Source organism: Hyperoodon ampullatus (assembly GCF_949752795.1).
Source record: "Hyperoodon ampullatus genome assembly, chromosome: 4".
Classification (NCBI taxonomy): Eukaryota; Metazoa; Chordata; class Mammalia; order Artiodactyla; family Ziphiidae; genus Hyperoodon; species Hyperoodon ampullatus.
Window position 1 is genome coordinate 38,265,367 of NC_136917.1, and position 22,394 is coordinate 38,287,760.

Here is a 22,394-nt window from a genome sequence, read left to right on the forward strand (position 1 = left end):
AGTTAAAGCTTCTTGATATAGTTCTTTACTGGCATGGGAAAATTACACTATCCAGATAACTGAGCATTATACTAAACAGAACATTCCCTCTGCCTGGACTGTTTAGATAGCTGGTTCCGGAGTGGGATCTCAGTGCAAACCTCACCACCCAAGGGCCTTCTCAGATAACCCTATCAGTGTAGGCACCACCCTCCTCCCTTATCATGGTCTTAGCACCCTTCCGTTTTCCTCAATAACACCTCTGAGATGATACATTTGTTTACTGATTTATGGGTCTCTGCCTACCCAGACCATGGGCTCATGAGAGCAAGAACTTAGGTCTGACTTGTTCATTGTTTCATCCACAAGCAACAACCAACCTGCCTTTTCGTGAACCAAGAATGGTCTTTACAGGTGAACATCTGCAATCAATTGATGACAGGAAAGACTGACTTGGAATCCCCAGAAAAGCATTCCATTCTTCTCATTAGACCTAAATTATTTAAACTGTACTCAACTGCTATATTTTAAATTCCACCAATAAAAAGTGTTCTGGGCATTTTTCTCTTTGATTATATAAGCACTACATAGTAGCCTCGATTTTGGCTCTTGGCCAGAAGAGCCTAAAGTATTTGCTATCTGGCCCTTTATAGAAAAAGTTTGCCAGCCTCTGGTCTAAGGCAATATCTGGCGTACAGGAGACAATCCATAAGCGTCAGAAGTTACGTAGCAACAAAAAAGAAATGTATCTAAAACACACAGATATACATTTTCATAAAATAGAGAGGTATAGCCAACTAAAGTGTTAATGTTAACGGCGAGAGTCACATTACGGGGCAAGTCCACAGTCTACATTTCCCTAATGTTTGCTGCTGCTTGTTAATTTTCCCCACAATTAGCATGCATTAACTTTACCATCATCGTTTTGGATGCAACGTAAATGCATCTTGCAGGATGGCGCCCTGCCCTCTGGACGCGCAGTGTAGAAGGTCCAGCACTCGTAGGTCCTCGGCGCTCACTCCTTCCCCGCTGCTTGAACGACTGCACAGAAGCCACGCGAGCCCCAAAGAGGCGTACTCAGTCTGAGGCCGGCGGGGGTGAGGGTGGGGTCCGCTCGCCCTAAAGTCTTCCTTATCAAAGCGTTGGATCGAGGGAAAGAAACCGAGTGGGAGGCTCTTTTGAAACTCAATAAGCTCAGTTCCATCCCCGCCAAGCCCATAGCCTCCCGGTTCTGCTTCTACCTCCGGGCGGGCCCGGGAGCATGTGACGGGCGTCGCGGCCCAGGAGCCGCCCAGACGCACCTCATCTCGTATTTCCCTTACCGCCGCCCCGCGAGGAGGAAACAGGCCCTGACCAGGACAGGAACACCCCAGACCCCTAGTCGCGCGGAGAACGCGGCCGGCCAAGCCTTCGGGTTGCAACGCCGAGCTGAGAAAACGCCCCGGCAGCAGCTAACAGCCGTCCGCTCAGTTCCAGCAGTTCCTGGGCGTCGCGCGACAAGAGCCCACTCCGCACATGCGCGGGAAAGCCCTTGCGCGTGCAGTTCGCTAGCCCCTCCTGCGCGCCCGGCCTCGCGCGGCTTCTTCCCGCCCGCCGTGTGCCTTCACTTCCGGGGTTTCCCGGCGACGGCCGTAAGTGGCGGGCGGAAGCAGCCCGCGAGGCTAGCCGTAAAACGCTCCCTCGCGCCACTTCCGGCCGGCTTCCGCAGACGGCCCTGGTGGGCGATCGTGAGGTGCTGGAGGACGTTCCCCGCGGCCGGAGCCATGGAGATGCCGCTGCCGCCCGATGGTGAGGCCCAGCCCGGGCTCGGGGGCCGTTTCTCTCTCCCCGGAATCCCCTGTTGACCCGCCCCGCCTTCCGGGGTCCCCGGGCCTAGGAGGGGGCGGGGCTCGGCCTCCCGGGTTCGCCTGCGGCCTCTCCCGCGGATCCCCGCATTCCTGGAGCGCTTCTGGCCCCTATCGGGACCCGTACAAGGGCGGCTTCTCCTGGGCCCACCCCTAGGGACCCCGGCCCCGCGGACGCGGGCTAGGAAGCCAGGGCCCCCGGATTTGGGCGGTCCTCGCTGACGCCCCGCGTGGCCTTTTCTCCGTCTTCCAGACCAGGAACTCCGAAATGTCATCGACAAGCTGGCCCAGTTCGTGGCCCGGAACGGGCCCGAGTTTGAAAAGATGACGATGGAGAAGCAGAAGGACAACCCGAAATTCTCGTTTCTGTTCGGAGGCGAGTTCTACAGTTACTACAAGTGCAAGTTGGCTCTAGAGCAGCAGCAGCGTGAGTCCTCTCCAGCTCTCAGGCCGCCCCCTCGAGCGAATCCTTTCTCTGGTTCCATTTCGGGCTCTGCCACAAAACACCTTCTTTTGGGTCGCATGCTATTTCTCTGTGAAAATGGGTTAGTTCGGCCTTCACGATTCCTTCGGCTGTTCCCACAGCCCTGCGGCTGCAGGGTCCGAGTGTCATGGAGAGCGAGGTTATCGATTTTCCTTCTGGGCTCCGGATCAGGGATTTCTGTTGTTTTGCAAACATGATGACTGAGATCAGCGAGTAGAGTGACTGCTTCAGTGTTTTCCAGGGAGGAAGTGATAGAAGCCGGACTGGGTGGGACCCTCCTGGCAGGTACCGTCCAGCCCCCTTTGCGGGCTCTCTGTGGGTCCAGCAAGGTTTTTGTGCATTTCAGATGGTTGCAGTCCAGATCAAAACGAATTGTCCTGTGGGCTTTAGTTCTTTGCAGCTCTTTATGTTCACTGGTTTGGGCTTCAAGGTTCCGGCTTGAAATTAAGAGAATTTAAGATGAGGTCAGTTATCCTAGCTGGTCTTTGAATAACAGGTAAATAGTCACCAGATAAATAGTCTCTGAGTTCACATCTGTATTGTTCAGTAGCAAATCCCTAGCTTCTAGATAACGTTGTGTTTCAGATTGCCAAGTAGGTGGACATTGAAAGGTGAATGCTCCCTGGACTACAAGCTCCCTGAGGCCAACCAGACCTTGTTTGGGTCAGTGTTGTGCCTAATAGGTAGCAGGTAGTAGGTGATCTATAGTTTGTAAGATATAGCAAAGGCACAGTGGCTTGAACAAGCACAGTGTGTTTTGAGAGCCGGGGGAGGAATCTTAAGAGGCCTAGCATGGCTGGAGTGTAGATGTGTGTAGACGGGGCAGGGGGTTGATCTGGAGTGGGAAAGTTTCCAGGGGAAAGTTTGGGTTTTCTTCCTTAATCCAGGGGTTCTTCTGGTGCCTGTTTAAGGTTTGAGATGAGGGTGGGGAAGATCTGTTGCCAGAAATCGTAGGCAAAATGTACCCATTTATGTGTTTCTGGAGCAACCGTTCCTTAGCCCCAGCACGTCAACTTTAAAACCTCTGCTGTGGGCATCCCTGGTGGCGTAGTGGTTGAGAGTCCGCCTGCCGATGCAGGGGACGCGGGTTTGTGCCCCGGTCCGGGAGGATCCCGCATGCCGCGGAGCGGCTGGGCCCGTGGGCCGTGGCCGCTGGGCCTGCGCGTCCGGAGCCTGTGCTCCGCAACGGGAGAGGCCACAACAGTGAGAGGCCCGCGTACCGCAAAAAAAAAAAAAACCCTCTGCTGTAGGCAGTGGGAAGCCACAAGGGAGGTTGAAACAAGGGAGAGGTGGGTCGGGTTTGTGTGGCCTGTGTGGAGAACAGGCTGGAAGGAGCGTGAGTGGAGGCTGGGATGGCAGTTGGTGGTAAAGTCTGAATTGAGTCGGTGAGTTGAGTAAAGGGAGTGGGCTTGGGGTTAAGGGGTAGAATCTGTGAACTGAAGCGCCAGTTGGATATTGATGCGGGTGGCATAACTGGGCAGGGGAGGATGGTGTTTGGGTTCAAGTGACCACGAGGTGAGAGCTGCTTCCCCTGCGAGGGAGCCCACTCCCACCCTGAAAGTCAGAAATCGGGGGCTGCTTGGGACTTGGTGCCATATGGGGGGAAGTTGGGGTGTTTCTAGCAGGGGGAGATCGGGACTCAGGAAATGCTTTCTGCAGGTAAGAATATCTCCTTTGCCATTAAAGTCTGTGTCAGAATTAGACACACGGAAACTGAGGAGCCAGGAGTGTTGGGATGGAGGCACGAGCCTTAGGAGGGGCTGGGAGGAGCGGGGCAAAAGCTCAGGGTGCCTGAAGCCCAGAGAAGGAGGGATTCTTGGAGTGGCCAGAAGTGAGGGTGCACAGCAGGGAGGGCTGGCTTACCAAGGACTTAGGAATTCTGGAAGCTTTGGGGAAGCTCTAGAAGGGTTTCAGGACTGTGTTCTGGAGCAGGGCTAGGCACTCTGTAGCCAGCCCTTCACCCTGGTGGTTTGAGAAGACTGAGCCCTGGGACCGCTTGAGGTTGGCGCCTCACAGACTCTGGTGAAGGACTGTTTTTTGTTTTTTTTCTGATCTGTTGCAAAAAGTACAGTTTGTCAAAGTACAATAAAAATGAGAACAATGATGGGAGTTCCCTGGCGGTCCAGTGGTTAGGACTTGGCGCTTTCACTGCCGGGGCCCAGGTTCGATCCCTGCTCGGGGAGCTAAGATCCCGAAAGTCACGTGGCACGACCAAGAAAAGAAAAAAATGGGGGAAGAAACGTGCATCATGAAACATCAAATTGCTGTAAAAGTGCCAAGACACTCCCTCGCCATTTCTGTGGTTGTCTAGTCTTGGCGTCACCCGGGGCTGGCCCTTGGACCACACTTTGAGCAGCGGCACTACAGCCACAGAGTAGAGAAGGGGAGGGGAGGCAGGACTGGATGCAGGGAAACCAGTTCCCAGGTTGACGCAGGTGACAGCAGAGTCATGACGGTGATGGCAGGACACAGATTGGCATGTGATCTAGGAGGGTGACTTGACTGTGTGGGGCAGCTTGTTAGTGTGAAGTGCAAGGGAGAGAAAGGTGCATGAACATTCTCACTTCTGGCTCGGGTATGTGGGCGTAGCTGTGCCAGCCACGGATCAGAAGGGGGAGCTTTGGAGGGGGTGGAACGTAGGGTGAGAGGAAACCCATGCCTGTTTGAGGTGCCTGTGGAAAGCAGTGGCTATTTGGTCTGTAGTTAGACCCAAAGCTTGAGGAATCCAGGATGGCAATGATAGATTTAGGGGTAGTAGAGTGCACTTTGTAACTGCAGCCACAGGAAGATGTCATGTTCCCGTGGGGGCTTGCTCAGAGGAGGGGGCTTAATTCTCAGACCAGGCATCTCGGTATGTGGGGGTCGGATAGAGGAAGAAGGGGCCAAGGGGATGGCCACACAGACCACGTGAGACAAGGAGCTGAGACGGGGCCATCAGGCTGAGTGGGGATGACCGCAGTGGCTTTGGAGGTGGGGTGGGTGGGCGGAGCCAGACCTCCGTGGGTTGAGATAAAGGGGAGATGAAGAATTGAAGATGAATCTTGGCTGTAAAATTGTTGAGAGCGGGGCATGGATGAAGAGGGAGCTTTTGAAGATCGAAGACTCGGGTGTGTTTAGATGTTGCTGGGGCAGAGTCAGTAAAGAGAGAAAATGAAGGAAGGAGAGCGAGAGGACACATTTCCTGAAGCAGCGTCCCTGGGAGGGTGGGATCCAGAGCGCAAGTCAGGGGGTGGGGGTGGTCCCATAAGGTGCCTTTGGTGAAGGCCTACCTCAGACCTAAGCAGTGGTGGGCCCTGGATGACACCCTGCACCCCACCGTCCTTTCTATGGCTTTGTCCAAAGGCTGGGCCCCCTTAGAGTGGGACTCAGAAGGGCTCCAGCAGAGCGTGGTCACGCTCAGACCAGCCGAGGCCCAAATGCAGAGGGGGAGGCCATCTTGTCCAGGGACCCTTCCCCCAAGTCCTCCCCTCCCATCTCGTCTGGCGAGGTTTGGGGCCTGCACCTGCCCAATGCAGTCTCCTGCTAGCAGGATAGGGCATCCCACATCGCCTCCATATGGATTGACCCTTGAATGCAGAGGAATAGAGCCAGGGGAAGGAAGGCAAAGGGTGGGGTGTAGGGAGGCCACAGCATGTGTTGGTGCTGCCGTAGGGCTGCAGACGCGTGGGTTTGCTGGTCGCCATCCAGAGGTCCGGTGGCTTTGCTGTCTTGAAAGGGAAGAGTAGACTGCGGGACAGCAGACGTTAGAAATAGCTGCTGAGGTTGCTGGGGGTTGAGAGACTCCCTCAGGGAGGGGCTGTTTCTTCAGGCCCAGGCGAGGTGTGGAGAATGTGGAGGGGGTGAAGCTCAGGCTTCCTCTGGGCCGACGGACAGTGGGCAAGGCTGGACGGTGTTGGCTAGCGAGTGGTGAGATGACAGTCCCAAAGGTCTCTGAGGAGAGGGTGAGCAGGAAGGCAGAAGGGGTCTGGGGCTAGGCCCCACGATACAGGGCACGCATGGCTGCGGCACATCACAGGGGTCCTCTTCTGGGTGGTGAGTATAGGGAGGGGAGCCCCCGGGGCTCAGAGCTGCCCAAGAGGCGGCCAAGGGGATACCTGGACCCCAGCCACCTCCTCACAGGGGCCACCTCTCCTCCTCTCCTGCCAGTCATCTGCAAGCAGCAGGCCCCAGAGCTGGAAGCGGCCACGGCCCTGCCACCACTGCCACAGCCCCCGCTGGCCCCTGCTGCGCCCATCCCGCCGGCCCAGGGCACCCCATCCATGGACGAGCTCATCCAGCAGAGCCAGTGGAACCTGCAGCAGCAGGAGCAGCACCTGCTGGCCCTCAGACAGGTACGGGCCGGCTCCTCCCCCTCCCCCTCCCCCTCCCCTCTTGACCTGAGGTGGGTACCCAGAGCTCACCCTCTGTGCCTCAGTTTTTGTATCTGTACATTGACGTTAATATTCGGTGTCAGTGCTGAGGATGGGGATGTCCCGTTGCCCGGGGCTCAGTGCCTGACAGTCATCATCCCTCCAGTGCTGCCACCACCCATGTTCTGTTTAGCTTGACCCCTATGCTGGACATGGAGGTTGCTTCTCATCCCAGTGAGGTCACTGCACGAGCTTTGATACCCACACACCCGTTGTGCTGGAGTGGATGCGACAAGTGAGACTGTACATTGGAAACTGTGTGACAGAGAATCCAGGTGGCCTCTGGTGCAACCGGCACCAGCTCCTGCTAGTTAGGTCACCCCAAGCTGTTGAGGGGAAGGACCCTTTTGTCCCAGTCCATCACAGTCTGGTACTTCGGCCAAATACAATAGGATAAGTTGCCAGAAACACAAGATGGATGAAAAGATATCTGAAACACCAGCCCCAGTTTTAGTATTGGAGTCAAGACGTAAGTTACGGTTGTATTATTGAAAACAAAACACTCCAGAATGCATACTCTCAGTTTCCATACGGAGCTTGTCACAGACTGGGCAGTCTGGCTACAGCCAGCCCTGGGCTGACTGCCTGTCGCCCCAGCAACACCGGGTCTCAGCCATATCTCAGTTTGCCAACCTAACGGGCAGAAGTCTGGCGTCATGTTTTAATTTCGGACTCCCTGGTTGCTAGTGAGGTTGCTCTGCTTTTATTTGACTGGTGACTGTTTATGTTTGTCCTCTCCATACCGTGTTCACACCTGCCACTCATTTTTCTTTCTTTTTTTGGTGAATTGATGTGCAGAGGTTCCTTGTTCCTCTGGGTCTTAATCTTTCTGTCTGTCATCTCCGGGTAGACATTGTTTCCCCCTGTATCTTGTCTGGGTTTATCCTCTGCCTGCTCTGCCTGTTACAGCCGTGACTTACAGATGCGTGTCTCAGGCTTCGGGCGTGAGTGTTGGGGTCAGGGCACTGATGGGCCAGCCTGGCTGGGCCTGGGCCAAGGTCCCTCCTCATGCAGTCTCGGTCCCACTTGGCCTTCTAGGAGCAGGTGACAGCAGCCGTGGCCCACGCGGTGGAACAGCAGATGCAGAAGCTCCTGGAGGAGACCCAGCTGGACATGAACGAGTTTGACAACCTGTTGCAGCCCATCATCGACACCTGCACCAAAGATGCCATCTCGGTGAGGGCGGGGTGGGGCTGGGGGCGTGCTCCCAGAACCTGGTGCTCCTGACTAGGTGGGAGCTCCTGCAGCCAGTCTGGGCCAGGGCTGCTCTAGGGGCACCCCGTCTCCGCATCCCTTTCCCGCATGAGCACTTCCGTGGGCTCCCCCACCAAGAAACGTGGAAGGCAGGCAGAGGCCGTCCGACATTCCCGGGTGTCTGTACACACTTTGGCCTGGGGAAGGCCAGCCCCACTCACCCACCACCCTGGCTGTTGCAGGCTGGGAAGAACTGGATGTTCAGCAATGCCAAGTCCCCACCGCACTGCGAGCTGATGGCGGGCCACCTCCGGAACCGCATCACGGCCGACGGGGCGCACTTTGAGCTGCGGCTGCACCTCATCTACCTGATCAATGATGTCCTGCACCACTGGTGAGGGCCCTGCCAGCTCCGCCTTCCCTCCTGCTCCTCCTCCCTCTCCCGGCCGATGCTCTGCGCTCCGGAGCCTGGCCTGTCCCGGGACTGGGAACCACTCTTCCGAAGACCCAGGGGGAGGGTTGGTCTGAGCCACAAGGCCTCCATCGGGAGGACAGCCACCCGCACCCCCCACCACCTCAGCCCCTACCCCAGATCCCTCACCCCGCCTGGAGCCGCTGTCCCCTCACTCCTTGCTCTCAGGGCAGTTCCTGGGTGTTTTTCAGTGTCTCTGTCAGCTGCCAGCTCCCTTTCACTGACCTACGCACACCCCAGTCACCTGACTCTGCCCTGCTTCAGGAATCTTCCCATAGGGTCCCCTTGGCTAACCCTCTGCCCCCCCACCCCCCCAGCCCTCCTAAGGCCAGGCTGGTGTTTACTTCCACACGGCCTCTTTGGTGCCTTTTGACAGAGGTTCAGTCGAGAAACCAGATGCCTAGGCCAGAGACGGGGAAGCTCACGGTGCTAGTAAGACTAGCCTGTAGCTGTGAAGACTGGCTGCCACATTTGTCTTTGAACTTGGCTGGCTGGGGGACAGCTCCTGTGAGGGCAGCAGACTCAGACCCAGGTCTTTCCCCTTCTGCCCACGTGCAGCCGGGCCGTGCCCCTCCCCGCTTCTTGTGCCATGTGGGCGGTTCCGGTGTCACTCCGCGCTCCCTACATCACCTTCCCCTGTTTCTCTGCCATTGGGAAATAAGTAGCTGTTCGGAACCTTGTCTGCCTCCTGCTCCACCAGCCGCTCCGCTGACTCAGGGCAGATCTGCAGAGACAGCCCTGTTTTTGGCACTTCTCCAGCCACCCGCTTCCTGAGCCTCACTGTCTGGAAGCCCAGTGCAGCTCGCCCTGTTCTCCTGCCTGGGCTGCCCTCCCTCCCCCAACCTGGCTTCCCGGCCCCGGGCACTTGCTGCTCTCTCTGAGCTCCCTCTGGTGAGCTCGCCTCTGAGAGGGGTTCTAGCTGCCCACCTTCTTCCCCGGGCTCTGCCACCTCATTGCACAGCTGCGGGCCCTCCACGCTCATTTATGCGGCGTGCCCCCTAAAAGGCCGCCTCACCCTGTCAGGCCTCAGGCTCCTAGGCATCTGGCAGCCCGCACACTCCCTCTGCCTCGTGGAAGGTGGGGTCCCAGCCCAGGTTTCCTCGTGCCTAGGGGGTGACAGTGCTGAGCGAGGCTGCGTGGACAAGGCCCTGTACCCACAGCAACCCCAGCTCAGCCTTTGTGGGCAGCTGGGGCTCTCACAGGCCTACGTCTGTCCATCCTCATGCCACCCTGGGAGAGAAGGGTTATCTTACTGATAAGGGGACCAGGGTGAGAGGGCTTGCTCTGAAAATCCCCAGGCTGTGTTCTTTCCCTCCTCCCACTGCCGTCCATCCATCTTGTGGGGAGCCCAGCCCTTGTCCCAGCCGGGTTGGGGGCCCGTGTCCCAAGAAGGCAGAGGGTGCTGTGGCTGGAGCCGCGATGGTAACGGGCGCGTGGCCGGGTCCCGCCCCAGGGCCCTGACGCGCGGAAGGTCTCTCCCTCACAGCCAGCGCAAGCAGGCCCGGGAGCTGCTGGCCGCCCTGCAGAAGGTCGTGGTGCCCATCTACTGTACCAGCTTCTTGGCCGTGGAGGAGGACAAGCAGCAGAAAATTGCCCGGGTATGAGGGGCAGCCAGTGGGGTGGGGGGCGGGGGGGAGATGAGCAGGGGCTGCGGGGGTAGCGCTCATTTTCCCCCTGACACGGTCTTTCCCTCCTCCCCAACGTCCAGCTCCTGCAGCTCTGGGAGAAGAACGGCTACTTTGACGACTCCATCATCCAGCAGTTACAGAGCCCGGCCCTGGGGCTCGGCCAGTACCAGGTGTGTGCTGCTCCCTGAAGTTGGGGGCTGGGCACCACCAGTAGGGTGGTGACCTCAGAGTCCTGGTGGCATTTTCCCAACTGGACTCCCCGGCGTGCCCCTGGGATGGTGGTGAGTGGTGGGAGGCAGAGTCTGAGGAGCAGTTTCGGGGGCCCCCACCCCGTCCACAGCAGCCAGTGAGCCTTCCCAGGCGGGCCCGCCAGACTTTTCCTGGTGCACTTGTGACCAGGTTACCTGCTTTAGGCTCTGCTCTGCCTTTGGCCCGTTTGCTCTGGTCCTCCAGGTGTGATGGGAGCATGAGGAAACCCTGGCATAGTCTAGGCTGCCACAGTCATCGTGTTGTGCACGGTGTCCCGTGTGCACATCTGCTTCTCTCTGAGGGGGAATCTGCTCAGAGGTCAGGGTCGCAGAGCAGGGAGAGGAGGGCCGGATCTCCTTGGTCACCTCTCCTGTGGTGCCGGCATTGCTACCCCATCTACAGCTGCTTGGGTGAAAGGCACAGTTCACACCCCCTTTTCCCAGGCCGGAAGATGTCATCTTCCTGCACAGGTCTGGTTGAATGTGAGAAGCTATATGTTGACCGTTTCCTCTGTGATGCTCTTGACTGCCACCCTCCCTTCAGGGGAGAAGCTTTCATGCTCAGAAAGACAAATGAGGAAAGTACATTTCAGACTTTTTCTCTAAGTTTTACTCCCTTTTTTTAATTGATAAATAAAAATGGGCTCATACCACCATACCACAGTGATATTCACTGCTTTTCTCCTATTGAGTTGGCGGTAGCAGCTCATGGTTACTGAGTCACCCTAGTTCCTTTCACTGCATTTTCCCCGAGTCCTCAGAGGTAGGTCCCGTTATTGTCCAATTTTACAGGTGAGGAAGTTGAGGCTCCGGGGAGGTTGTGACTTGCTCAAAGCCATACAGTGAGTAAGAAGTACCGCCTGTGAGCATGTCCTAGGACGTTTGTCAGTGGTGGGATTTTAATGTCTGTGTGGCACTCCAGGGCACGGCTGTCCTTGCTTATTTCCATTGTTAGGGAATTCTAAACTGCCCAGCACCAAACGTCACCAAGTCTGGCTAGATTGAGATGCTCTGTGGTTGTCAAGCTCAAGTTGATTGTTTTACGTGACAATCGCCTGCTTGCCCTGGGTCCCTGGGCCTTGCTGCCCGCAGCATCACCCCAACCTTCTGGGTGCTCCCCAGGCATTTGTCCCCGTGCTGCTCCAGAGGGTCTCGGACCTTGAGTCTCACGTCCTGAGTGCCGGCTGCCCTGCTCTCCACCAGGCAACCCTCATCAATGAGTACTCCTCGGTGGTCCAGCCGGTGCAGCTGGCCTTCCAGCAGCAGATCCAGACCCTCAAGACACAGCACGAGGAGTTTGTCAACAGCCTGGCCCAGCAGCAGCAGCAGCAGCAGCCGCAGCCGCAGATCCAGATGCCACAAATGGAAGCTGAAGTCAAGGCCACGCCGCCGCCGCCTGCGCCGCCCCCCGCCCCCACGCCTGCCCCGGCCATCCCGCCAACCACCCAGCCTGGTACGTGGCTCCCTCAGCACCTGCCCCCAGGAGGCAGCCTTCAGAAAGCAGTCTCCTCCCCCGGGAAGGGGTCTGGTTCTGTAGTCTCAGGCCCAATCTGAGGAGCAGATTCTAATCTATTTACAAGCACCAGGCAGGTAATTTCACAGGTAAGTGTAACCACGCCCTTACAACTGAGACAGTTCTGTACAAACCATCCCAGAGAATGGAGAGGAAAGCTCTCCAAGTCATTTTTCGAGGCTAGGATAACTAATATCAGATGGACATGGACAGGGAAAGAAAGAAAAATGTAACGCAGTGTCACTTCTGAACAAAGATGAAGAGATAGTAAATATTGGGTTGGCCAAAAGGTTCGTTCGGTTTTCTCCATAAGATGGCTCTAATAGCACTTAGTTGTCTTTAACTTCATTCAAAACAATTTTGTTAGATTGTATGTGACAGCTGTCATATCAACGTGCATTTAAAAAAAGACATCAAAATTGGTGAATTTTTGTGTAGCCAGTTTAATACTGAAGACAGAAAAAAAAAGCAACATTTTCAACATACTACAGTTTATCATTTCAAGAAAGGTAAAAACACAACCGAAGTGCAAAAAAAGATTTGTGCAGTGTATAGAGAAGGTGCTGTGACTGATCAAAACCTGTCAAAGGTGGTTTGCGAAATTTCATGCTGGAGATAATCTCGCTGGACGGTGCTCCACCATTGGGTAGACCAGTTAAAGTTGATAAAGATCAGATTAAGACATTAATTGAGAACAATCAACGTTACACCACACGGGAGATAGCCAGCATACTCAGAATATCCAAATCAAGCGTTGAAAATCATTTGCACGAGCTTGGTTATGTTAATCGCTTTGATGTTTGGGTTCCACATAAGTGAAAAAACTTTCTTGACCGTATTTCCGCATGCGATTCTCTACTTAAACATAATGAAAACGTTCCGTTTTTAAAACAAATTGTGATGGGCGATGAAAAGTAGATACTGTACAATAGTGTGGAAAGGAAGAGATCGTGGGGCAAGTGAAATGAACCACCACCAACCACACCAAAGGCTGGCTTTCATTCAAAGAAGGTGACGTTGTGTATATGGTGGGATTGGAAGGGAGTCCTCTGTTATGAGCTTCTTCGGAAAACCAAACGATTAATTCCAACAAGTACTGCTCCCAATTAGACCAAATGAAAGCAGCACTTGACAAAAGCGTCCAGAGTTAGTCAACAGAAAATGCATGATCTTCCATCAGGATAACGCAAGACTGCATGCTTCTTTGATGACCAGGCAAAAACTGTTGCAGGTTGGCTGGGAAGTTCTGATTCATCTGCCGTATTCACCAGACGTTGCACCTTTGGATTTCCATTTATTTCGGTCTTTACAAAATTCTCTTAATGGAAAAATTTTCAATTCCCTGGAACACTGTAAAAGGCACCTGGAACAGTCCTTTGCTCAAAAAGATAAAAAGTTTTGGGAAGATGGAATTATGAAGTTGCCTGAAGAATGGCAGGAGGTAGTAGAACAAAAGGGTGAATACATTGTTCAGTAAAGTTCTTGGGGCTTCCCTGGTGGCACAGTGGTTGAGAGTCTGCCTGCCAATGTAGGGGACACGGGTTCGAGCCCTGGTCTGGGAGGATCCCACATGCCGCGGAGCAGCTGGGCCCGCGAGCCACAACTACTGAGCCTGCGCGTCTGGAGCCTGTGATCCGCGACAGTGAGAGGCCTGCACACCGCGATGAAGAGTGGCCCCCGCTCGCCGCAACTAGAGAAAGCCCTCGCACAGAAACGAAGACCCAACACCACCGAAAATAAATAAATTAATTAATTAAAAAAAAATAAAGTTCTTGGTGAAAATGAAAAACGTGTCTTTTATTTTTACTTAAAAACTGAAGGCATTTTTTGGCCAACCCAATGAAGTCTTAGCAGGTGAAATCTAGCAAAGTATTTAAAAGATATGTCATGACCAAATAGGATATGTCTCAGGAATATATAAGGATGGTTTAATACCAGAAAATCTAACAGATCAGATGGGAAGAAATCTTTCAACTAGATGCAAAAAGGGTACTTAATAAAGTGATGATGGGGGCTTCCCTGGTGGCGCAGTGGTTAAGAATCCACCTGCCAATGCAGGGCACACAGGTTCGAGCCCTGGTCTGGGAAGATCCCACATGCCGTGTAGCAACTAAGCCCGTGCACCACAACTGCTGAGCCTGTGCTCTAGAGCCTGCAAGCCACAACTGCTGAACCCGTGTGCCACAACTGCTGAACCCGTGTGCCACAACTGCTGAAGCCCGTGCGCCTAGAGCCTGTGCTCCATGACGAGAAGCCACCGCAATGAGAAGCCTGCGCACCGCAACGAAGAGTAGCCCCCGCTCGCTGCAACTAGAGAAAGCCTGCGCGCAGCAACAAAGACCCAACGCAACCAAAAATTAAACAAAAATTTTAATTGATAAAAATTCTTGGGCAAAGTAAAATCAATATGGCTTATCGATCAATAAGTAGGATACTTATTATAAAGCGTTCAAAGGAGAGAGGGGCATATCCTGGCCAAGATCAGGCCTCTCTTCGTGTTGCCTTCCTGGAGGCAATGGCAGTTTTCAGTGGGATCAAGAAGCAAGGGTTTATTGGGCAGTAAGCCCAGCCTGGGTTGGCCCTGGGTGCTTGCTCAAGATCATTTCGGTTGGGGCCTCCTGCTGCCACCTTCTCTGAGTGCTTTTTTGCCTGGTTCTAGATGACAACAAGCCTCCCATCCAGATACCCGGCTCTTCCGAGTACGACGCCTCAGGAGGGGTCCAGGACCCTGCTGCCACCGGCCCCCGGGGCCCTGGGCCCCATGACCAGATCCCACCTAACAAGCCCCCGTGGTTTGACCAGCCTCACCCCGTTGCTCCTTGGGGCCAACAGCAGGTATCTCTTAGAACTTGTTGCAGGGGCATGTGGGGCACACTTGGGTTCAGCTGGACGGCAGGTGGGTGGGTGATGACCGCTATGCGGGTTGATGGGCTTTTGGCGGCTCCCTGGGCAACGAGGTTCTGCAGCAGGGCCTGGGGTTTGGGGGGGTGTCAAGAAGGTGATAGTCTTCCCGAAGTATGGGGACTGAGCTGGGAAGAAAGGTGGGCCTTTACATCCTTCCCGGGAGCTTTGATTACCTGGGCTTCTCTGTAACACAGGTCCCCATCTTCCTGTGAATGCTGAAAAGTTACACACCATGAAGTACAGCAAGGCAATTTGTTTCCTTCCCTTTTTAACTCGTTTGACCAGCAGTGTCAACATCTCATCACCCTAGAAAGAACATGGTGCTTTCATAAGGAAAGGAAAGGAAAGCTCAGAAATACCAGGCTAGCAGCATTTTGTGGGACTGGGATGCTGGTCCATTCTTCCCTCCCTCCAGGTTCGTTGGAGTCAGAAACTTCTAGGCCAGGGCAGGGGTCATTCTCATCCAGCATAACACGACTGGGAAACACCCCGCAGCTTGCTCTCTGGCCACTGGACCTGGTTAGAGCAATCCGGTCTAGCTCTGGGTGTCCACTTGCCTCTGGACCAGGCATGGTGGACGTGGCCCTCCCTGGTTGACCCTGTGTGGAGGGGGCATAAGGGAGACAGTTCTGGGCTGACAAGTGCAGGGTCATGGCTGTGAGTACCCCCAGCCCACCCTCAGCTTCGGGACAAGAGATTTAACATCACAAAAGACGGGGCATCCCCACAAAGACTGCTCCCGCCTCTGGGTGCCTGCTGTGAGCCCTGCAGTGTTGGGTGCCCTCTGATGCGGGGGCACTTCCTCCCTTTTGTTGGTGTGGAAACAGATGCCCCTAGTGTCTCCCGGCTCAGTCTTTTTGGGGACCTGCAGGTTAGGCTCACAACAGTGGGGCTCCCTCACTGAAGGCCAGCAGTGCACCCACAGTCCACAATAGGAAACCACAGCCTGGCCTGCCCACGTGGTGTTTACATATTGAAATAGTTGCCATATTGAAAATCTGGCTTCTTGGCTTCTCCTGAAAACCTGAGGGTGTGGCGGCCGGGGCCGGCCTCCCTGTGCTTGTGGTCAGCGGAGCCACCCAGCCCTGACCCTAGAGGTGGCCCTCTGGGCAGCCTCACCCAGGCACAGGCCACCCTGGCCCTGAGTTTGGGTTGCAGTCCTGGCTCTTTAAGTCTTCAAAGCAGCAGCTGGGCAAGCTCCAGAGCTTATGGTCTTCAACTTACAGAAAGCCATTTCCTGGTAACACAGCAGACTCTGAGATAAGGATGTAAGAGGGCAGGTGACCCCAGGAGGCAGCGTAGGGGAGAGAAGTGACAGGGAAGGGAGAACAGGCAGGGACGGGGTGTCATCAGGGCGGGCTCTGCCATGGGCCCTGCGGCTCAGCCTCTGTACCCTGGGAGTGGTGGGGCCACACCCCTGCACTGTCCCACTGAGGGGCTCGTGGGCTGGTGTTCATCCCCCAGCTTCTGTCAGGCATGGGGTCAGGGGGTGCTCCCCAGCCCAGATGCAGGTGCAGCACTTGAGAGTCTGGGCCTGGGGGACGGGTGGGCACCACAGCATCCTCTGCACACGTCAGAGTGAAGGTGGCAGCGTCCAGCCAGGCTGTAGGCTGCAGCTCCAGGGGGTGCTGGGCTCGGGGCCGGGCCGCCTCCGCCGCCGGAGACTGAGGTCGGCAGGTGCCTGCTGGGTGCCCCGTGTGCCCAGTGCAGGCCGGGTCTCACTTCTGCTCTTTGCCTTGCAGCCTCCCGAGCAGCCCCCCTACCCACACCACCAGGGCGGGCCGCCCCACTGCCCACCCTGGAACAACAGCCACGAGGGAATGTGGGGTGAGCAGCGTGGGGACCCCGGCTGGAATGGCCAGCGCGACGCCCCCTGGAACAGTCAGCCCGACCCCAACTGGAACAACCAGTTCGAGGGCCCCTGGAACAGCCAGCACGAGCAGCCACCCTGGGGCGGGGGCCAGCGCGAGCCGCCCTTCCGCATGCAGCGGCCGCCACACTTCCGCGGGCCCTTCCCGCCCCACCAGCAGCACCCGCAGTTCAGCCAGCCGCCACACCCACACAACTTCAACCGCTTCCCGCCCCGCTTCATGCAGGATGACTTCCCCCCTCGGCACCCCTTCGAGCGGCCGCCCTACCCTCACCGCTTTGACTACCCTCAGGGGGACTTCCAAGCCGGTGAGTGCAAGGTCGCCCTCGGGGGCACCGTCCTCGGGCCAGGGATCACGTCCCTCTCCTGCCCTGTGATCCCTGAGAAGGTCAGCTTACTCGCCGGCAGGGCCTGGAAGAGGTGCCTGACGGACCGGCCTTCTGAGCGGGCTGGTGGCACTGCTGGCGGTCCTGCTGTGTGGCCTGGTGTGCCCTAAGCCAGGGTGACAAGAGGAGGGTCATAGGGTGACAGAGGAGCCCAGCTCGGTCCCTCAGGAAGGTGGGGAGAGGAGGACAGACCGGTGACCCTAGCGTGGGCACCGCCAGACACCAGGCCAGCTGTTGAGTTGTGAGGCCCTGTATCTCACAAAAGAGGAAGGACGATGGGGTTCTGAAAGGAAAAGAAACTCCCTAGTCCCCACGGCGGGCAGACAGGCAGTGAGCGAGCCACTGAGTCCAGGCCTGGCAGTCCTTGTGCCATTCCCTGCTCCTTGTCTTGCTGTTTTCCTCAGGTGTTGTTTTCTTTTTGAAGAATCTTTAGTTTTCTCGATCTTGTGTTTTCTAAAAAATTTCATTTCAACTCTCCTACTCTTCAATCTTTATCCTCAAATCCATTCTTGACTGTAAATTGAGCTTGGAGACCAGTAGCAGGTTTCTTGCTTGTGTGAGTGTCTTGGGGCTGCTGTAACAAAGTACCATGGACTGGGTGCCTCCAACAACAGGCCATTCTTCTCTGGCAGTTAGTTCTGGAGGCTGGAGGTCCGAGATCAAGGTGTCAGCGGGGTTGGTTTCTACTGAGGGCTCTCCCCGTGGCTTGTAGATGGCTGTCCTCTCCCTGTGTCTTCCCATGGTCTTCTCTGTGTGTGTCTGTCTCTTAATCTCCTTTTCTTAGAAAGACATCAGTCAGTATTGGATCAGGGCCCACTCATAGGACCTCATCTAAAGTAGTCATCTCATTACAGGCTCCATTCCCAAATGCAGTCACATTCTGAGGTACTGGGGGTGAATTTGCAGGGGACACGGTTTGGCTCATAACATGGCTGCTTGAAGGTTATGTGATTTCCCTTGTGGTTCCTTCTTTCACCCATGAGGTCTGTCAGGTGCTGCTGTGGGTGCAGGACAGGCCACTCTGAGCCCCGGCTCCTCCCCCGTTGCTGTGTGGCCCGAAGCAGTGAATGAAGCAGCCGGAGGGTTGGTGCTGGGCAGAGCTGCCCAGGAAGTGGGTGTGGGCGTCCTTGCCCCACTCTGAGCCCCTTTCCACTGGCGCTTATTACCCTGGAGATCTCGACCGGGCTGTGGCGTTGCCCAGCTCTCGACTTTGCGGCAGGCCTGAGTCAAGTTTCTGTTTTGCAGAGATGGGACCCCCTCACCACCATCCCGGCCACCGCATGCCTCACCCTGGGATCAACGAGCACCCGCCTTGGGGTGGGCCCCAGCACCCTGACTTCGGCCCTCCTCCCCACGGCTTTAACGGGCAGCCCCCTCATATGCGGCGACAGGGCCCTCCCCACATCAACCACGACGACCCCAGCCTGGTCCCCAACGTGCCCTACTTCGATCTCCCAGCCGGGCTGATGGCCCCCCTCGTGAAGGTAATGTTGCCGAGTTGAGTGCCAAGCTTAGCCTTGAATGCTCAGTCTCCACGTGGAAAGTTCACAGGTGGAACCCATTTCGTGATTGGCTACAAAACACTGCTTCCCATGGCCCCTGCCCCTCTCATTTCCCGCACCCCAGCGAGCCTGACCAGTAGTCAGAGAGGATGTGCCTGAGCCAGCAACACTGCCTCGCGTGCTCACGTGTGGCTGCGAGCAAGGCCCGTGTCCCCCTCTGCTCCGTCCGAGCCTCCCTCCTGGGGCTGCAAGTTTGGTAGCTGCTCAGAGTGGGCTGGGCTGGGCGTGAAGTGCAGGTCCTCTTGGTCCTGGCCTTTGGAAGCCACCTTGCCCAGGGGCTGATGACAGGGATTTCTCAGAAAAGGGGTGGTCTCCAGTCGAGCAAGGTGAGCAAGGCAGGAGAGGGGGTTAGAAGGGAGCCAGGGCTGGGGCTCAGGGCGCTCTGAGGGTCATGCTGGCTGTACTGGTCACTGCCACTCCCCGGCCCCTCTGAGACACTAGCATACTGGAAGTTGAGACAGGTCACGCTGGGGCAGCAAGGGGAGACAGAGGCAGAGGGGCCAGCGGGGCTGCCCTCGGGGTAGGAGCTGGAGCAGAGAAAGGGGCACATAGCGGGGCCCCTGGGGTAGGTGCCTGGGCACAGGGCGGTGGTTGACAGGGGAGGGCATCTGGGATCCACGGCGTGTCGGTGAATTAACAGGGGTCTTTCCTTCACCTGAGCTTGGAGGCCACGTCTTCTCTGCATTTTTGTAGAGAGAGAATTCTGTAGCTTCTGTCGACTTCCATGGAGCCCTCAACCACCCCATTTAGGAATTGAAGTATCGGTGTGGCCAAACCCTCCAGGAGGGTGGGGTTTCCCAGGAAGGGTCAGATGAGGCACTCTGATGCGCAGGGCAACTGTGTCCTGCCCCCGGCTCTCCAGCTCCCCCAGCCCCCGCAGTTCCCTGGATGGGCTCCAGCAGGGAGCAGTGACGGCTGTGTTCTCTGCTGCAGCTGGAAGACCACGAATACAAGCCTTTGGATCCTAAAGACATCCGCCTCCCACCCCCCATGCCACCCAGTGAGAGGCTGCTGGCGGCCGTGGAGGCCTTTTACAGCCCTCCCTCACACGACAGACCCAGGAACAGGTACGGGGCTGCGGGAGACCAGGAGCTGGGGCTGGTGATGGGAGGGGAGGCCCCTGTCCCCTCTCCTGGCCTGTCTTCCCCAGTTTACTTCACAAGAAAGACTCCGAACAGTCACACCTTTCGCCCAGGGCGGTGTGAAGCCCAAGTGAGAAAATATGGTTAGGAGATGCCATTTCTCCCCCAGCTTGTGTGATGTGTGCCACGCATAGAGTGGCCCTCGATTAAAGGCTTTTACCACGTTAGAGACATCAGAACAAGAGTTTACCTCGGGATCCCCTCCTCCAGCGGCCTCCTCGCTTCAGTTAAAATCGTCTCCTGCCCTGTTTGGGGCCACGGGCCTATCTGCCTACAAATCAAGAGTTCCTCGTCCCCAGTTACAATAACCCTGAGACCCTCTTCCACTATTTGGAGAAAGCCCAGCGTGGAAAGGCGTGGGAGCCATGAAGCACTGGGAGCACAGTCCAGCCTCTCCACCTCCCAGCGGGCGGCCTGGCCTCTGGGCCTGGTCTCGCCTCTGAGAAAGGGCAGCCCTGTGGCAATGACCACCTGAGTGCTTTCTGTGCTGGGCCTTGCTCAGCATCCTGAGTGAAAGAGGGAAGGCCTGTCGGGTAGGGCTTATTCCTGGTGACTTTTGCACAAGTTCCCTGTGGGAGGGAGGCTTGCGTTCATACAGGGGATGCCCATGTCTTACAGTGAAGGCTGGGAGCAGAACGGCCTCTATGAGTTCTTCCGAGCGAAAATGCGGGCCCGGCGGAGGAAAGGCCAGGAGAAGAGGAACAGGTAAGAGCGCCCACACCCAGCCCGCCGCCTGTGTGGAGGTCAGGCCTCCGCAGTGCATCTCATCCTAGGTCAGCTGGGAGCAAGCCCTGCGTTTGCCAACAGGCGCGCTGTGGTGTCATGCCCGGCGCAGGCAGAGGGGGCTCAGTTCTGGCCTCTGCCTGGGTCATGGGTCTGGCACCCTACGATAAAGGTGCTGTGAGCCACCAGGAGCTGTTTCCCACAAGGCCGAAGTTAAAACACCAGTACGAGAGAGAAGCTTGCCATAGTCTGTATTCAGCCCTGATGTGAAAGGGCATGTCTGCACCTGGAGTGGGCACATCGGGGGTCTTTTAGAGTTGGGGGTTGGCGGGGGCTGGGCGCAGCCCATGGAGGGGCTCCGGCTCACCAGGCCTGTCCCCGCAGCGGACCCTCGAGGTCTCGGAGCAGATCCAAAAGCCGAGGGCGCTCTTCCTCCCGCTCCAACTCGAGGTCCTCCAAGTCTTCCGGCTCCTACTCAAGGTCAAGGTCTCGTTCCTGCTCCCGCTCCTACTCCCGCTCCAGATCCAGGTAGGCAGGGCCCCGCCTCTCGGGATGCAAGGCCTGAGGCTCCTCAGCAGCTGCACTGACCCGCCCCCTCTCCCCTGGCCCCGCAGGAGCCGCAGCCGATCCCGCTCCTCACAAAGCCGCTCCCGGACCCGCTCTCGCTCTCGGTCCAAGTCCTATTCCCCGGGAAGGAGACGTCGGTCGCGGTCCAGGAGCCCCACCCCGCCGTAAGATTTCTGTGTTAACTGTCAGAATGACCTCTGGTAGCGCTGGAACCCTCTGATGCTTTGCTGTGAATGTTGAAACGTGTTGTTAGAAGACGTGCTGGCGGTGGCCCGCGCCAAGGCGGCACCTTGGGGCCCCCGAGCACTAGCACAGTGACAGTGGCACCTCGTCTCACACCTCGCTGTTACCTCTGCAGTCACGTTGTAAAGCCTGAGGCAGTGGCTGCGCTCTGTATTTTCTAACCGTTTTTCGGGTCCAGTGTGGCCTGGCTGTGCCACTGAGTGTGAGGCAGGGGCCGCCGTCCTAGGGAACCCCTTTATCTGCCGGCGAAGAGGATAAAGAAGAAGGCTAGAGACACGAAATGTGTGTGTGTGTGTCCATCTCACGCTGGTGACCCTTCATATAAGCTACACGCTGTAATATTCTAAGTTTTCATTCCAATAAATGTATCCGCTCTTTTTTAAAAGACGTAACCTGTCTTAATTTTAGTTCCTCGGCTGGTCTGGGTTCTAATTCAGCACCTCCTATACCTGACTCCAGGCTCGGGGAAGAGAACAAAGGACATCAGATGCTGGTGAAAATGGGTAAGGTTCCTGGGAAGATGGAACAATCCGCTCTGGGCATTCGGGGTTGGGGGATGATGAAGTCAGAGGAAGCTCCAACTCATGACCAGAACTTCTGAGCCCGCAGGGTTTTTACTGAGCGTCCTTTCTTACTACCTTAGTTTCCCGTTTATAAACTGCACGTCTGCATGTCGTTTGACTCTCCAAACACATTTCCATTTAACTTCATGTCAGGGTAAATGCACCACAATTTCAGCTTCCTCTGTGGGTCGTAACCATTCATCCCTCTCTTCTTCAGGCTGGAGTGGATCTGGCGGCCTCGGCGTGAAAGAGCAAGGAATCCAGGACCCCATCAAGGGGGGGGACGTCCGGGATAAGTGGGACCAGTACAAGGGTGTGGGCGTGGCCCTGGACGACCCCTACGAGAACTACCGCAGGAACAAGAGCTATTCCTTCATCGCCCGCATGAAGGCCAGGGACGAGTGCAAGTAGGCGCGGCGCGGGCAGGGAGCCATGCCAGTGGCCGGCCACCGGCAGCGAGGACTGTTGGACCCTTCTTGGCTTACTGACAGTGGAAGATGGTAGGGACAGCTCGGTTCTCACACTGTCTCCATCTGTGGGGAGCGACAGAAGAGAAGGAAGACTTCGGCAGGCCTTGTGACGAGTGCCACGCTTGATGGCACGGAAGGCCCAGGCCCCACCTGCAAACCAGCTCTAACGTAGCAGCAAGAGTCACGAGGAGAT

At 56.4% G+C, this 22,394-nt stretch overlaps 1 protein-coding gene across 2 annotated transcripts; it reads left to right on the forward strand.

Annotated features, from left to right (window-relative positions):
- Positions 1-1,658: 1,658 nt before the first annotated feature.
- Positions 1,659-22,142, forward strand: CHERP (calcium homeostasis endoplasmic reticulum protein; the record flags this gene model as incomplete). 2 transcript variants are annotated; one of them, XM_079703622.1, is made up of 17 exons in its annotated part: positions 1,659-1,767; positions 2,077-2,250; positions 6,454-6,638; positions 7,755-7,892; positions 8,153-8,304; positions 9,836-9,980; positions 10,091-10,180; positions 11,462-11,711; positions 14,431-14,606; positions 16,418-16,853; positions 18,177-18,415; positions 19,427-19,560; positions 20,254-20,340; positions 20,743-20,886; positions 20,973-21,089; positions 21,577-21,671; positions 21,949-22,142. In XM_079703622.1, exons 1-17 carry the CDS (start codon positions 1,743-1,745, stop codon positions 22,140-22,142), a joined length of 2,781 nt encoding a protein of 926 aa, XP_079559748.1. In that variant the 5' UTR covers positions 1,659-1,742. The 2 variants fall into 2 exon arrangements, with proteins under 2 accessions (XP_079559748.1, XP_079559749.1); XM_079703623.1 differs by having other exon boundaries at positions 9,869-9,980.
- Positions 22,143-22,394: the final 252 nt, after the last annotated feature.